This window comes from Rhinolophus sinicus, chromosome 16 (genome assembly GCF_057876585.1).
Source record: "Rhinolophus sinicus isolate RSI-liver-muscle chromosome 16, RSI-T2T, whole genome shotgun sequence".
Lineage (NCBI taxonomy): Eukaryota > Metazoa > Chordata > Mammalia > Chiroptera > Rhinolophidae > Rhinolophus > Rhinolophus sinicus.
The window spans coordinates 107187405-107203679 of NC_142516.1; the positions used below are offsets into that span (position 1 = coordinate 107187405).

The following is a 16275-nucleotide window of genomic DNA, read 5'->3' on the forward strand; positions in this document are numbered from 1 at the left end:
ATTCTTTTTCTGGAGACTTTTCACTTTCTTTCTGAGCTGTCTTGTTGCCTTGGTCATTCATGGCAATTACTGATTTATTATTTCTCTTCCTAGACATCTACAGGAGAGGCTTCTGCAACAGGTTGATAGGAAGAGGTCTTTCTTTTGTTTTCCAGTACTTGTTGGTAGAATGTTTTATTTTCTCTTCGAGTGCAGCCTTTTTTTTCTCTCTCTCACATGGTAGTGCTATGTTTTCTCTGCAGTATTCCAGCTTCTCACACAATGGGGGGATTCCCTGGGAGACAGGCTTCTCCTCTGTTAATAGTTTGCCTGGGTCACAGGACGCATTGTCCGTGTGGGTATGCGAAGAGCTTTTCAAGTTCCAAAGCTCTTCCTGCACCAGATTCAGAGCCCCTATGTTTCGGCAGTTCTGTTTACTCCTGCAGTGATCCGCCCAGATAGGTGGGGCCAGGGGCGGGGTCAGTTGTGAGAGGTGGCCCAGAGCAGTGACAGCGACCACCACCACAGCCAGTCCTGCTGCCACAGCTCCCTCCCCTTTGCTGGAATTAGTTGGGCTGTGAATCTGTGTCTGCGGTCCACAGTTCTCAGAACAGCAAATATTCTGTTCTTTTGATCTGACACTGCTACTGTTCTGCTTCTAGAACCGGGCAGGTGGGGGCGGGGCAAGCTCTGAGAGGGTAGGGAGGGGGCGGCTAGTCTCAGTGCCTAAGTCTTCCGTTCTCTGCTTGGCAGTGAGCGCTTAAACCACCGTTTTCAGCCTTCTTCCCTCAGTCTTTGCTCCAAGGTCTCTGCTGTGAGTGTTGGGTTCAGCCGTGTTATATGCTGGCCCCTCAGCCCTGTGGGCCATAAGCGGAGCCCTAGCAGTCCGAGTTCTTCCCTCTCCCGCAGCTGCGGTAGTTCTGGGATGCAGCAAGCTCGGAGCACTGAGCTTGATCTGCGTCCTGTGCCCGCGGGGCTCTGTCTCCGCACTGCTGCCTTCCCTCCTCCCCCGCTCGCGCGATTCGCCCACCTTTAGGTGAATTCAGTAGTGGGCCTCTTCGTCTTGCCTGTCTGCTGTGCAGGGAGTCCTTTGTGGAGTTATTGTTGTTCGATTAGTTGTAAATTCCAGGGGAGCTTTACAGCAGCTCACCTCACGCTGCCATTTTGATGACGTCAATCGAAAAATACTTTTTAACGCTAGGCCGTTGAAGACCTAAATATAAGTGTTCTTAATATAGTAAAACATGGGTTGAATACTGTAAACATAATAAATATAATCTTGTGATAAACAGGGCTGAGTGAAATGATATTAGTAAATTAAATCTTTGCTTTGTGGTGGTGGGGTGCTTCTTCAAGGCTCTTTATTCAAGTCACTTATGGTAGGATCCTGACATTTAACTACACCAGGATGCCTTTAACAACTGGTGATTTATTCTCGGAAGTACTGTTGTTTATTTAGTTTTAAAGTTCCCACCAGAACATCCCATGAAGATTAGTGTCTCCTGCCAAATAACGCCTTCAGCATTGTAAAGCAGTCAGTGGGATCGAAATCCACGGCTTACCCTTCAGAAAACTTGTGTTTATTTGAGCAAAGTTCAACCACTCAGCAAAAGACAAAAAATAAATTAGTCATATAATGAAAGAAATATAGGTATAATTAACAGTAATTAGGAAACTTTTCCCCAAATAGACTTATTTTGAGAATACCTCCTCTCAACTACATTTTTTAAAAAAAGCAAGAGCAATATTTTTGTAAGATGACCTATGGGATAGAAATATTAGAAATACAAATGACCAATTTCTCTGTAAACCACTTAAGTATTGATTCTGTTGAAGTTGATCTCTTGAGTTCCCTTTGTCTAGGGCTCGAATCTCTTGAGCTTTTCCTCCTTCAAATTACATGGTCATTAATATAATCATTCAGACTAGAGTTATTTTAGTTTTTCCTAACCTTAAAATGGAATACCTGCCTGAAACTACACAGATTGCATTAAGAAAAACACTCAGTATTATGAAAGTGTTTACTTTTAAACATAAGATTTTGACAGGCCATCAAGATCTAAAGTAAGAGATTATTATTTCCCATTATCCATATACCTGCACAAATTCCTTTTCTATCTTATTTTTACCTTTCATTATCTCCTTTCCCAAAATTTGGCAAATACACTTCTTTTAACTGTCATCAGTGTGAGACAGAGAAGGGAGTGGCAAATCTTAATCAAATAGCATGGAAAATGAGTTCTGGTACTATTTTATCAAGAAATTGTGGTCAGTTTTCCCCCTAGATTTCAGTAAAAACATTGGGGAAAAAATAGAATATAACATTCACAAGAGCAGTCTCACGCAAACTGCATGTTGCATGTGTCGACCATAAACAAAAGTCAACCTGATATTCCATCACCACAAAGGATTTATTCAGGAAAAAGAAAGGATTGCAATCCAATCCATGCAGCCGTGGTGATGAGCCACATACACACACCGCAAGAAGCAGCAGGAAGCCCCCTTTTAACAGGAAGAAGAAGTAAAGAGGAGGGGCTGTTAGAACCTTAGAGCTCTTTTGTGAACCTAGATTTCTTCCTGCGGGGCTTTCCTACGGACATAGTGCATGCAGCTCCTCCTACAGGCCCTCCCCCCCCCACTCCCGTCCAGGTTACAGTCTCTTGTAAATTTTGACACATCATAAATGTGAAAGGTCTTGGGAAATGGGGGTCACCCCACAAAGATTACTCCGGTGGTTATCTTTTCTCGTGGGGAGAAGTTAAAGGTGAGGGGAATAAATATATCTTCAGGTTTGTATCATATTGTATTTATTTCATCTTAAGTTCAGGGGTACAGTTTTCATAGTCATAGAAGGAAGCTGTATTGTAATTTTATAGCTCTGGTCAGCCACTTTTCTCCGCCTCTGGAGACTACAGTTCTAAGGTGGGAGAATAGAATAGTCTCAGGCAGTTTGTCTCTCACCTGAACTTTGAGCCATCAGGGACCATTATTTTTTATTGACTTATGAATCATTAGTTTTACAGCATTTAAAGCTGAAATCTTATTTGTGAAACCACATTTTTACACCCTAGCTATGAGTATATTATGCTTAAATCATGTTTTGTTTGTTTCCTACTTTTGTTCTTCCTGCTGAAGGATTCCCTTTACCATTTAGCCATAATTAACCTTACTGTGTCTTATTATCCTTCCCCAGACAGTCTTGCCCCTTTGATATTTTCTTGCTTGGATGGATAGGAGCCCATTTTGTATGGGCCATAAGACTAGTCTTTCAGAGGTGGTTTTTTTTGTTAGTTTCTGGTGAGTTGAAGTTAGAAGGATCTCTGTGTCAATCTGTTTACCCCCCTGACCCCCAAAAGGAAAGACATTTACTGCAATAACAAACAGAGCCATAGATAATCTTTGCAATTCACTCTCTGCCTCCTTGGCGCTGCAGGGTCTGTGTGTAACCAACTCAGGGCCTATTCCTATGGGAGTGTCACAGCTGAGGAGCAGCATAAGGCTCATGTACCAAGTGTCTGTCTGTCTGTCTCTCTCTCCTTCCCTCCCTCCCTCCCCCCCCCCCCCACATACACACACACACAGGTTTGATTGGTGCTTCATCATAAAGCCTCTTTGAAGGGGTGTTTGTGCATTTGGGGGTACCTGGGCGGCATTGCTCTCTAGCTCTGGCATTTCTCAATCTGTAACCATTTTGTGTTCAACCATATGGGTTCCGGAACAACAGAATTTCTGTTAAAATGTCTTTTGTTTGTGGTCTTTTGTAGGAAAGATCTTTTTCTTTTGAATTCTGATCATGTTCCTTACTATCAATATAAAGTGATTTTAACTAAGGAGGTGACATTGAGGACAAGTTTTATAGTTCTTATAGTTGGTGTTATAATCTGTAAATTCCTTGGTGACAATTATAACACTTTACATATCATTGTATCATAAGCCTGGAACATTCATACTTTTACCTGGTCAGGCAGGCAGCTAAGTGATAAAGTTATTCTTAACTTGTCTATAGTCTTTTGGACTGCAGTCAAGTTTTGCTTTATATGTTCATGCTTATATCTTGACAAATCATTAGATATTTAAAAATTTTAATGTTTTAAATAGAATGTAAGCATTCTATGTTTTTTGTTGAAAAAATAATAAACTTAGTAAATACAGGGAAGATCAATGAATAAAGAAATAGCAATGTAGATTTAAAGGTAGCCTGTGCAGTATTATAAAAATGTCTTTTAAATCACATTAAAAAATCAATGGGTTTTCTAACTATTACATAAATAAATACGAACTTTGGAGGAAATCACACAGAAAATACTTTTACCTGGTCAGGCAGGCAGCTAAGTGATAAAGTTATTCTTATCTATAGTCTTTTGGACTGCAGTCAAGTTTTGCTTTATATGTTCATGTTTATATCTTAATAAATCATTAGATATTTAAAATTTTAATAGGAATAGCAAAATAATAAAGACAATGTTATAGAAATATCTTGTCAGTCGAACACAACTATGTTTAATTTTTCCATGTATATTTTAATGTGTGTATGTACTTTATGTAGCTGTAATCACAATGTATTTTTTCATTTTTTTTCAACTAACATACTTTTCCATGAAGTCATTAGATTTTAATTTTACACACACTGTGGATTGTGAGCTCTGACATCTTAGCATCTGTGTAGAGATTTTGCCAACATAGTTTATAGGCCAAGAGCTAGTAAGACTGAGTTCCTTAGGGCGGTGCATTCAATATCATTTGATTGCTTTTTTCCCAGCAGTGTTCTTTTGGGAATCGTGTTTAATTTTATGGCTAAACTGAAAGATATTCTGCTGCACTGATTTTGGGGGAAAATTATTTTTTATGTGTTTCTATTTTCTAAATATATCATGATTGAAAATTAGAAAAAAAGTAAATACATAGTTTAGAAGATCTTTTTGTTGTTGTTAACGGCCTTTTTGTAGAGAATGAAAACAGTGTTACTAAGTGAAGTGTTTATGAAATGGCTTTGTTAGACTTGAGGTTCTTTTATAGTTTAAAGATAATCTAAGTTGAATGTTTGAAAATAGGACAGTGTGTTTGAATTATATCTTTGAACCTTCTCCAATTTATTCTTCCTGTGTGACCTTGGGTAAGACATCTGACCATAACTGTGAAAAGTAGGAATCAAAATATCTGATGCTGATTATGATTATGATGATGAGTAGTTTGTGATCTACAGGGCTACTGGGAAGATGGGGAAATTTTTAAAAATTGTGCTGAATTCTTTAGAGCAACTATTTCCGTATAGGATAAATATCCAAAGGCCCCCATTCTTACAAGCAAGCATAAGTACAAAAAGCAAGGAAGAACCTGGAAGCTGACTGTGTAGCAAGCGCTTCTTGGCCACACAGGACTTCCAAGCATGTGTAATTTAGTTGGGCTCAGGTCAGTCTCGCAGAACGCAGAGGCCCTGTCCAGGACTGGGTGAACTGACTCACTTGATTTCTCTCCTGTAGATCCTGGCCCTGTGTCAAGTTGTTGTCTTTTAGATTGAGACAAATCCTCAGTCTTTTTCAATTAGCAGCCTCCAGCATATCCCTTGAATGCTGAGAATAAAAGACTTCTATTAGCCTTCATGCCCCAAATGAATTCTGAGTCAAAAATAGATTTCTATAGTAGTGTGTATATTGGGGGTGGGGGGACAGGTAATAAGATCTATCTTTTGTTTCCCTAGTTCGGAAAAGATAGGTTATTTCTGTTAAAGATGGGGTTTGATTGGTGATAGATTAAAGAGATAGATTGGTGACAGAAGGATTACACAGCATAAAATACTGTTAATCTAGTCAAGCAAATTTAGACTTGATATTGACAGAACAGCTAAGCCCCTTGGAACTTGTCCAGTTTCAGAATATCTTATTTGTTATGTTTATTAAAAGGATAACTGAAAAACTAAGGGTTGGTTATAAATTTACTGCTTTAATGTTTGGTGAGTGGGAGTTAAACTGTTTTTCAGGAAATAGTGGCAAAAAAATTAGCCACACAGTTTTAGCTAGTCACTCCTAAATCGATGAGAATCATCATTTTGTTAATTTCATCAACATGTTCATTTCTTTCAGCTCCATGTTCATGCATGTCTTTTAACCCGGAAACAAGAAGACTGTCCATAGGTCTAGACAATGGTACAATCTCAGTAAGTACACATAAATAAGATTTCCAGTTGAAATACTTCCCTTCCTGCAGAGTATGTATATATGTATTGTGATAAGAATTATTTATTAGCTTTATTCAAATTAACAAATTAATTTTCTTGCTAAGTAAAGTGGAAATGGCAGTGCAGCAAATTATGGTGACAAGGTGTAGGGAGAGCTGTCATCCATCTCACCTTAAATGCTGACAAGATTTAGTTTAACTTATAATGTATACAGTGCCTGGAATAGGGGCATTATGAGGCCAACAAGAGAGCTACACAAATTTGTGCGTTAGTAAGAACAAGCTGTGATACTAGTGGCTTTGATCAGATGGTTGATCATGGTGTCATATGCTTCCCCACACAAGTGACAAAACACAAGGGAAATGCCTTCTTTCAGACCTGCATATTCTGATCTTGTCTTTGATACTCAGTGTTCTCCTTCCCCTCTTTCTTCTGCTCTTCATTGCCCTCTTCACTCCCTCTAACATGTGAATAGAATTCTGTAAATTTCTATGAATTTGTAAAGAAAGCACAGAATCTAGAATTTAGTCTGTAGAGTAGATTCAGATAAATATTAGACTCTGATTATAGATCTTGAGGGAACTGAGGTTATTAGAGATTGGAATCTCAGATTTTACTGCTTACTTAATCTTTTTACATATTTATTTTCAATTAGTATATTAACTGGTAACAAACTGATCTGGTAAATTCTCCATTTTTGTAAATTACCCAAGTATGTGTTGCCTTTAGTTCCGGGCAAGAGACGCCTGCTTTGGGACCGTGAATGAGAGACCCCTTGGGCCACACTTCCCCGCAGGATGAAGGGGCTGAAGAGCCAAGAGGATGTGCCCAGATTAAGCCCTCACTCCGCCCACCCCCAGACTCTGGGTTCCCTATAAAACCAGTAGCCTTAGCCTGAAGGCTGGCTAAGGGTCAGTGGTCTGAGGTGGGTGGGATGTCCACACTTGTGCAGAAGGCCCTTCAAGGTGTTGATTAAACTGGGGAATGTGAAGAAAAGGGTATGGGCTGGCCCTCCCATGTCACCACACCACGGTGTGGAACCTCAAGGAGTCTAAAAGTTCTAAATTTGTACCTATACCTCTAAGTAGTTGAACAAATACTTGTCAAGATTGGAGGAAGAGACGGTATTCTATTTAATAGTTTAACTTTTGAATGTTAGAGGTAGGGAATGTAAGTCTCCTTTTGTGGTCGTGGCCTGACCTCTACAAGGAGCCTGAAGAGGTGAGCCTGAAATTTTCTGTCTTATCTTTAGTCAGAATATTTGTTTGGTAACCTTAATATTGTTAAATATGAATCAGCCTATTGACAAATATTTATGGAATTTCGGTAACATCCAATACATTTGACAGCTCTGTAAACTATTCCTTAGCAGGACAGAAGAGAAGTTCATGATATAGATCCTTTGTCTACTTGAAGGAAAGCCATTTTTAAAAAGTGGGATATGTGAAAGATAAATTTATTTTTAAAAGATAAAGGGATAATTGGATTGCTTAATGAACAAGTGTTCATTACAAAGGAAATCTGAAAAGGTGAGCCGAGATCCATATGTTGCCCAATAGTATATGTAACACTCACTATCCATGAAAACACTTATGTGTACGTGACATATGGGTGATTCTTTGCAATTTTTAAAACAATATGGGTGCTGATAAATTTGGCTTTGAAGGCAAGAAAGGTGAACAAAGTAAGTTATGGAGAGTTCTCGCTATGTATTATATGTAAGAGGAGAGACCATGTTAGCCATTATTTCTTTAGTAAATAACACACCGGAGAACTGAACATGAGTCAGAGACTGGACTAAGGTGGTGTTTCTCTCAGTGTGTCAGCACAATGCCTGGATAGCAAACCTTACCTTACCCAGGTCTTCTAAAAAACATTAAGGCCCAGCTTGTATAAAGTAATTTCCTTAAAAGTACCTCTTTTATGTTGCTGAAGAAAAAGAATTGTCTACCCTACCTATTCTCATCTGAAGAATTGTAAAAAGCTCTGAGTTAGGGAAAGATGTTGGGAGAACAGCATGTTTAAGGTTCGGAGTTCTCACTGAGCACAACAAAAACAGGTTATTTACTAAAACACTTTTATACGTCTCAGCTGTTTAAAAGTTCAGTTTCTGGACATAAGAAATTTTATTCAGAGACTCTTCATTCTTTGTTCCCTGAATATAGCAAATTTTGAAAAGAAATACTGCTTAACTTATTTTTATTTTATTTTTTTTCTAGTTAGCTTATTTTGAAACAAAGAAAGAAAAAAAATCAGAAAATAAATCCTTATTTCATTTTATTTTACGGAATAAAAAAGATTTAAGAGGCATTTAACCTTATGTAACTGAGTAGCGAATTAGGAGGTAGAGATAACAAATACAGACTATTTCAAAAATTTGACCACAAAAGGAGAGAGATGGTGAGTGCTGGAACAAGATATGGTAGTAGAAAAGCAGCAAAAGGGTCCAGAACAATTTGGAGAATTTGGCTTTGGGAAAGAATAGGGACACTTTTGAGACAAGTGGGAAAGAGACAGTTTTGCGATACAGGAGAGGAATGGCCTTTTATTTTCCCCATGAAGTAGCATGTTAGATCACCTATTGAGAGAAGCTAAAGTAGGGTGAGGGGATATTTTCATGTCTAAAGTGAGCTTTTTCTGATCTTATAAACAGAACCCCTTCTGCCATCTTTGTCTATAAAGTCTCAATTATGTCTCAAGGCATTATTCAAATGTTATATTGTCCTTTTTTTCGGTTTCTTTCTTCCTCCCTATCCCCTTTCCCTTTCACTTCCTTTCGACAGGTGGCTCCTGAGCCCTACCAATTGAAACTAATCACACACAGTATTCAGGTTAGCTGTGTTGTATTGCTTATTGAACTTGTTTGTAAAAAGTTTTTAAGTCTGTCTCCTCCATTAAAGTATCGAGTGTTGAGGTCTTGGTCAGGCTTTTATTCATCTCTAGTCCCAGCAGATCTTGGTCTGGTTCCTTGTACAAATTAGGGATTCAATGAATAACTTGTTAAGTAAATCGTTGACTAAAGTATGAACATTATTATTACTTAATATAACTGATTATAATAAGTACCTACTTAAATTCTGAGATCGTTCATTTGTATAATTCTATTGCTGTTCAAAATGTTTTTCACAATGGAATTATCCTGTGTAGTAGAAGTTATACCAATAATTAAATTCATCTTGAGTTTTCAGAAATGCCTTATGTTTTAATGTTGAAAGAAGTCAGTCAGATTGTGCTGCTAGTCATACAGAAGTAGGACTTTAAAATTTTCTGTCATAATGCCTCTGTATTCTAGCCAATCAGCAAATACTTAAATATCAACTGTGTGCAAAAGAATTTGCTCAATTCTAACAGGTGGCTCCTGATCTCAAAGAGCTTATCTTTCAGTTGGGTAAAAATGAAGTTATGAAATAAGTAATACAAAATTTAAAAATGTAACAACAAAAGTAGCAGTACACCAGTGAGTGTGACGTTGGCAAGGCAATGAGGTCAGAAGAGTGTGGGAGAGTTTTCTGGTCTGAGTCAGCTCCATGGAGATTGGATGTGAGGTAGATTTAGAAGATGGGCTAGGATTTGATTAGCTAGAGATAGGAAGGAAAGGTATTTCAGGCCAAATGAATTGGCATAAGAAAAAAAATGGAGGTAAGAAAGGAAGAGATGTTTGGAGGGAACTGTTTGGTGAGAAATCAACATTTTGGGGAAAGGCTTATTGGGATGTAAAGTATAAAATATAGGTGGGGTTTGATTATGACAAGCTTGACTCAGGATGAGTAATGAGCTTTATGTAAAGGAACTGGATCCCTAACAGGAAGATCTCCCACTATGAACATTTGGGAATACTTTCTAAAGTCTTCAGAGGTAATAATTGACTAGTGAGGAAATGTCAAACACAGAAATTAAAGAATTTCCATTAAACTAATTTTTGCTAACCATACTGAATAATGGCTGTAGAATAGTCATAGAGTTGTATATATAATCATGTTTATAAATATATGTTTTCTTCATCAAAACTGTTAGTGAGCCAAATTTTTTATGAAAATCTTGCCAAGATAAATGCATAGTCATTGAATATTTTTTGAATAAGACCTAAAAATGATAAAATCTCTGCTCTCTGAAGATTCATTTCATATATATGTTAGGGGAAGTTTGATTGGAATGAGAGGAAACTTTTGATGTATATAACAGTTAACATTCAGGATAGTAAGTATTGTATAAAAATAAATAATACTATGTTGCGACCTGCACAACACAAGCCTGTGGGAAGGCGAGGGAGGCGGCCAGGGTTAAACTATAATAAAGAGACAGAGACTCAAATTCAGTTAAATCACAGAGGACCAAGGGACTCGCAGCCTCAAGAGACTGGAACCCTGAATCGGGTCGCTGTCAATATTTACTGATTTCTTACAATAAGTATCACATGATTAGGGGCAGGGTCTGCGAAACTCTTACACCACACTGTAATAAAAATTTTTCCAATTCCCACATAATTGTCCCAAAGCAAGCGATGCACATCGTCCCCAGGTGACTAAGGTGCGATGTGTACAACCCCTGGGGGAGCAAGTCTCATATGGTAAAACTATCCCATGAGCTAAGCAGAAAGAGTGAGATCTTATCGCTCTAATGGGTCCTTTGCACAACAGGGTGCCGGACAACAACTGGGGCTGCATCAGCAGCTTCTCATAATGGCGAGGAGGAGGGGTATGGCTTCCTCCTGACTTTTATTAAACTAGCTCATGGGGGTCCCAAAGGGGTCCTGTCCGGCTTAAGTTGTCCCTCCCATGAGGAATCTTACTCGTCTTTGACCGCAGACCCTTCTCCTGAGGACCAGATGAAGAGACTCAGGAAATTATAAACTCAACCCCAAAAAGGCACAGTCCTGCAGAGTCTTCTTTCCTTAAGGAAAGGTTGGAGGGGACAGACAGCTAGGCTGCTGTGTGACCACAGTACTATGTATGGATTTGAGGTTGTTTGGTAGTTCTTGCGGTTATTATAGTATATGTTACTGTTAGTTCACATAAGTTATCCAAGAAAATGAAAAAATAAAGAGAAGCAAACATTTATTGGCCATCTGCTATGTACCAGGCACTCTGCTTTATATACATCGCCTCTTTCCAGGTTCACAATAATCCTATGTTGTAGATGGTATTGTTCACACTTCTCAGATAAGGATACTAAGGCCTGGATACATGCCTTCTTGTGCGTACTTAGCTAGGAAGCAGCTCTCAGCAGAGCTAGGAACTCTGTGTGCTTTTAAGCCTGGGCTTTCTCCTCATCCCACATTGCTATCCTGGAGCCGCTTATACGTCTATAAAGAATTCCTGCTAATAGCTTTCCATCTCCTGCCTGTTGCCTCTTCCCCCAATAGGCGATTGTAACTCTATGCTTCCAGAGTATCCCGGGTATGTTTCCTCATTTGTTTGTGGATCTGTCTCCTTCACTAGGTTGTGAACTGCCTGAAAGCAGAGACCATGCCTGCTTCAGTGTTGTGTCCTAACAGAATTCCTGGACCACTGTAGATACTTTGTAAAATGTCTGTTGAACGAAGGAGAGAAGGCATTTCAGTTCACGTCATCAGGATACTGAAACCAAAGTCGGGCACTTAGCTGGCAGTTACAAATTGCTCCCAACAGTTGACACAATATGAGTGAATCCTGCGTTTAAATGACTGGTTTGGGCTGTTATTTAAGAATTTGATGTTTGACTCTGCTTCCTGAAATTCATAAACAGAGATACATTAAGCAAGCAAATAAAAAACTTAAGTAGAAATATAATGTGTTCCTGAGAGTTTGTGGGACCCTAAAATATGCTGTTAGTAAGACTTTCATTGCATGTTTATCAGCTAAGACTAGAAATCTAATGAACTTTTGGGATTCTGAAAAGAATATGCCATCTTAAATCATTTATTATTACTTGGAGATTCATATTTTACAATAAACAACATAACAAGAGCATTACTTTGTGTTCATCAGTTTCACCAGTGGTATTCCTTAGATGGCATGTTCTAAAATTGCTTCACATGATGGAATTCAGAATGGAGTATGACTTGGCAGAATCCCATAGATAGGGAATCTGTATCACAGGTCACAGTAATCATAAGCACTTAGTCAAAGAGTTCTTGTTGCAACAGCGGAAAAAAAAAAAAATGTTCCTTTTCCAGAAGGTTTGTAGCTTCAAGGGAGAGGAATGTAGTTTCTATAAGAGAGGATGTTACTTTTTCACATGAAAGGAGAGATTACCTCTTTTAAAATGTTGACCTTTAACAAAAACCAGATGTAATTTTTACAGCAAAATGGGTTTATTTGGGAACAACAAAAAATTGCAATTTGGGACATACAGTCTAATGGGGAACCAATCACAAGACCAGAGAAACAAAGGATGCCCTTTTTATGGACTCCAGAGGAACTGTTGTAAACAAAGAGTCCATTGGAAGACACTGAAAGTTCGAAGTATAGTGACTTTTCATTGGCGGCGTTACGACAGTCTCCCATTGGCTGAGCTGTTACCGGGCAAGAAGGAATCTTTTTCTTCCTCTTACTGAGGTAGTAAAGTAGTATCACTTTCTGTCAGAGATGCAAGGTACATCTCTTCCTGTTGGGGTCAGTAATGTGGGTTGAATGACAGTGTGCATGAGAGTTCACTCTTCTAACCTCTCAATTCCATTTAAAATGAAGTTTCTGTTTATTAATTTTCACAAAAATATAATACTCAGCATCCACTAGAAGGAAATCAAGAATTATCAGAGCTGTTTTTGTCACCTAAAACCAGGATCTTGAACTCCAAGTTTTATTATATTTAGAAAGTCCAAGGTATTGTAGTATTTGTAATAGTCCGTGTATTTTGCTATGAGAACAAGATGAGTCATTACTAGTTGCAGCATATCAATACCTGGTATATTACTTTCCTGGGGCTGCTGTAACAAAGTACTAAAAACTGGGTGACTTAGAAAAATAGAATTTGTTCTCTCACAGTTCTGGAGGCTGTAAGTCCAAAATCAAGGTATCTACATGGCCATGCTCCTTCTAGAAGCTCTAGGGAAGATTCCTATTTTGCCTTTTCATAGCTTTAGCTGGTTGCTGGAAATCCTTGGCATTCCTTGGCTTGTAGATAGGTCACTCCAATCCCTGCTTCCATCTTTACATTCCCCTTCCTCTCTCTGTGTCTTCACATGACCTTCTTTATAAATATAGATACCAGTCATTGGACTAAGGACTTACTCTAATCCAGTTGTGATCTCATTTTAACTAATTACATCTGAAAATACCTTAGTTCCAAATAAGGTCACATTCTGAAGTTCCAGGTAGTTATAAATTTTGGGAGGACATTATTCAACTTAGTGTACCTGGTAATACTGCATCTCACAGTATTTCCCTAACAGTGTTCTAACAGTGGATTAGGAAACAATTTTGTGGCTATGCAATATGATGCTTTCAGGAAGGAGGTATCCAAAGATACTTAAAAAGGGATGATTCAAATCCCCTTGGTGGAGATAAGGAAAGATTAGAATTGAAAAGGACCTTAATTCTTCTACATCTAATGCCACCGTCCCCTGGAGTAAGTGATATATTGGGTAGGTCACATGTCAAGGTAGTGGTAGCAGCTAGGACTTCTCTGATCCTTGTACAGATTTCCCTATTATACCAGGGTGATTCCTTCACACAACTAGGATAGTCCAATTGCAAGGAATTGCCGTAGGATGGTCATTAAGGAATTGGAAGTTTGTATTTTCCATGCATCAAGTCATTGCTAAAGGGATTTTAAAAAGAAGAAGAAGAAGATTTTGAGCATTTAAAGTAACAAAGTGTTTTGGATGAGTTGTTTAGTACTGTGGGCTATAATGAGTCTATAGGGACTGACCTAAATGTTGAGGTCACTTTCTAAGGTAATAGCAAATAACCTATGAATAAAGCACTTCAGCTGAATATACAGTTGAGCCATTCCTGCTGGAGAGAAGGTATTTTGAAAACCTTCCCCTTGATGATCTACGAGATAGCAGTGCTACAGCTGACTTGTCAATCATCCCGGTGCATTCTAAATTTTGTTCTTATTGAAGAATTGATGTTGCTCCTGGAATTACCCTGCTTTCCAGGATTTCTAGTTTGATACCATATAGGAATAATATCATAATCATAAGATCAATGGAGTGTAGATTTGAAGAAAATTCCAGGAGGTCTTGTGTTCATAGAAATGTGGACCTGGAATGTACAGGGCCTCCTTCTTTTAAACTCTTACATAACTTCCCTATTATTTATACTAGCTTGTGTTTCATTATTCTGTGGTTTCTACCACAAAAGACTACTGTTTCTGAGTCATTTCATCATTTTATGGCAGTGGACTTTCTAATGTGAGGAGTTCTTTTTATAGATTGTTATGTAGTTATTCTCTTCTGGGCTTCTTCAAATAAATTGCAAGGAACTTAAATGTAAACATATAAATTTACATATATATGGCTTTTTCTGCTTCATAAGAGTCCTAGGGCCAATATACCAGTTGGGTACTATTTATTCCTATAGCATAATTCAGTGAAGGTGGTTTTGTCACAGAAACCACTATTGTTGTCAGAGTTATCGTGCCTTCAGTATTTGTGTGGTTCACAGACCTTCTTAGAACCTCTCCAGGACAAGCTCATCTCCTCCAGTATGTCACTGCTGTCTATTGTTCAGTACCGGCATGTTATCTAAAAACGTGGTCAAGTAGTAATGAATACAGATGCAAGAGCATTCTGTGGCCGAAGATTATTTTGTGGCATCTCCATTGCAATTATGAAATTTTGAAGGCTGATCCCACTTTTAGACTGATTCTATGGCATAAATATGCGAGGAACACCTAGATTGCCCTGCATGTTAAATTGGGCGCTGAGGAGATCCAGTAGGGTACAGGGTGGAAATCATTTATACACTACCTACCAGAGTTATCTGCCACAAAGGATGGCCTAATGGGGACATTGTATTAACTGTTTCAGAAGGTGGTCATCTTATTTGGCCAAGTCAAGCGGCATATCTATGCTTCAGAAAGGCAGTGGCTAGGAGCTGATGAGTGTATTATGTTTCAAGTTACTTTCCCCTTGTCGTAGACCTTAATAATCTCTCTCTCCCTGCTGGATCTTTCCCACTGGCTTTCAAACACACTCAAGTTTCTTTTTATTAAAAACAAAGATAAACATCGCAGCTCTCTTCCCTGTCCACCTAACGTTCTATCTCACTTCTCTCCTTTTAATCAAACTTCTCAAGAGTTGTCTGTAGTCACTTGTTACATTTTCTCACTCCCCCCCCCCCCCCCCTCAGACCAGTGCAGTCTGGCTTCCAGGCCATCAGTCTGTCCAAACAGCTCTGGCTGTGCTTACAAAAGACCCCTGTGTGGATCTGTCCACCTGACATTTTTCAGTCTCATCATGTTTGACCTCCTTGCTTTTCTTTCTGAAATACTCTCTTTAAATACATCCAACAATACAATACTCTCCTGGTTTTCTTCCTGCTCTCTGGCTGTTTTGTCTGTGTTTGCATCCTAGGATGTCGTCTCACCAGCTTAGAATCAGTGTTGGAGTTTCTCAGCATTGCTGTAGGCCCTTACTACTTCTCTCTGGGCAGTCTCACCCATGCCATGGCTTCACTTGCTACCCGTATGACAATAACTCAACTTTTTGCCCCTATCCAGTGTTTTTCTCTGAGGTTCCAACTTCCTTCTTAATATTTGCAGTTGAATATCTCAAAGGAACCTCAAATTCACCAGCTCTAAAATCAGACTCACTGTTCCCCCATACACACCTGGTCTTTCTCAGTGTTCCCTGTTCTAGTGACTGTAACCGCCGTTCACCCTGTTGCAAGAGCCAGGGCTCTTTAAAGTCACCTTCCCCCACTTTGTTCGACTCTATCTAGTCCATCACTTGATTGATTTTTACCTCCTAAGAGCCTCTCAGCTCCCAGCCTCTTCTTCATCATCACCCCACCACCGCCGCCACCGTTTCCCTGCTCCTTGGACCCTCATTGGCCCCCTTCACTGGTCATTCCACATCCGTTCTGCCTCCTCCAGTCTCTTTTCTGTATTGGAGCTGGAAGGATCTTTTCACAACACATTTTTATCATGTCATACCCCCTGCCAGACCTCTGCAAGGACACAGGCTGAAATTC

The 16275-nt window shown here is 39.0% G+C and overlaps 1 protein-coding gene across 1 annotated transcript in view; it reads left to right on the forward strand.

Moving 5' to 3' along the window:
- Positions 1-16275, forward strand: part of WDFY2 (WD repeat and FYVE domain containing 2) — a 172868-nt gene that overhangs the window by 82454 nt on the left and 74139 nt on the right. The window contains exon 3 of the mRNA XM_019752158.3: positions 6060-6133. Within this exon, the coding sequence (XP_019607717.1) occupies positions 6060-6133 (74 nt within the window). The remainder of the gene's footprint in view (positions 1-6059; positions 6134-16275) is intronic.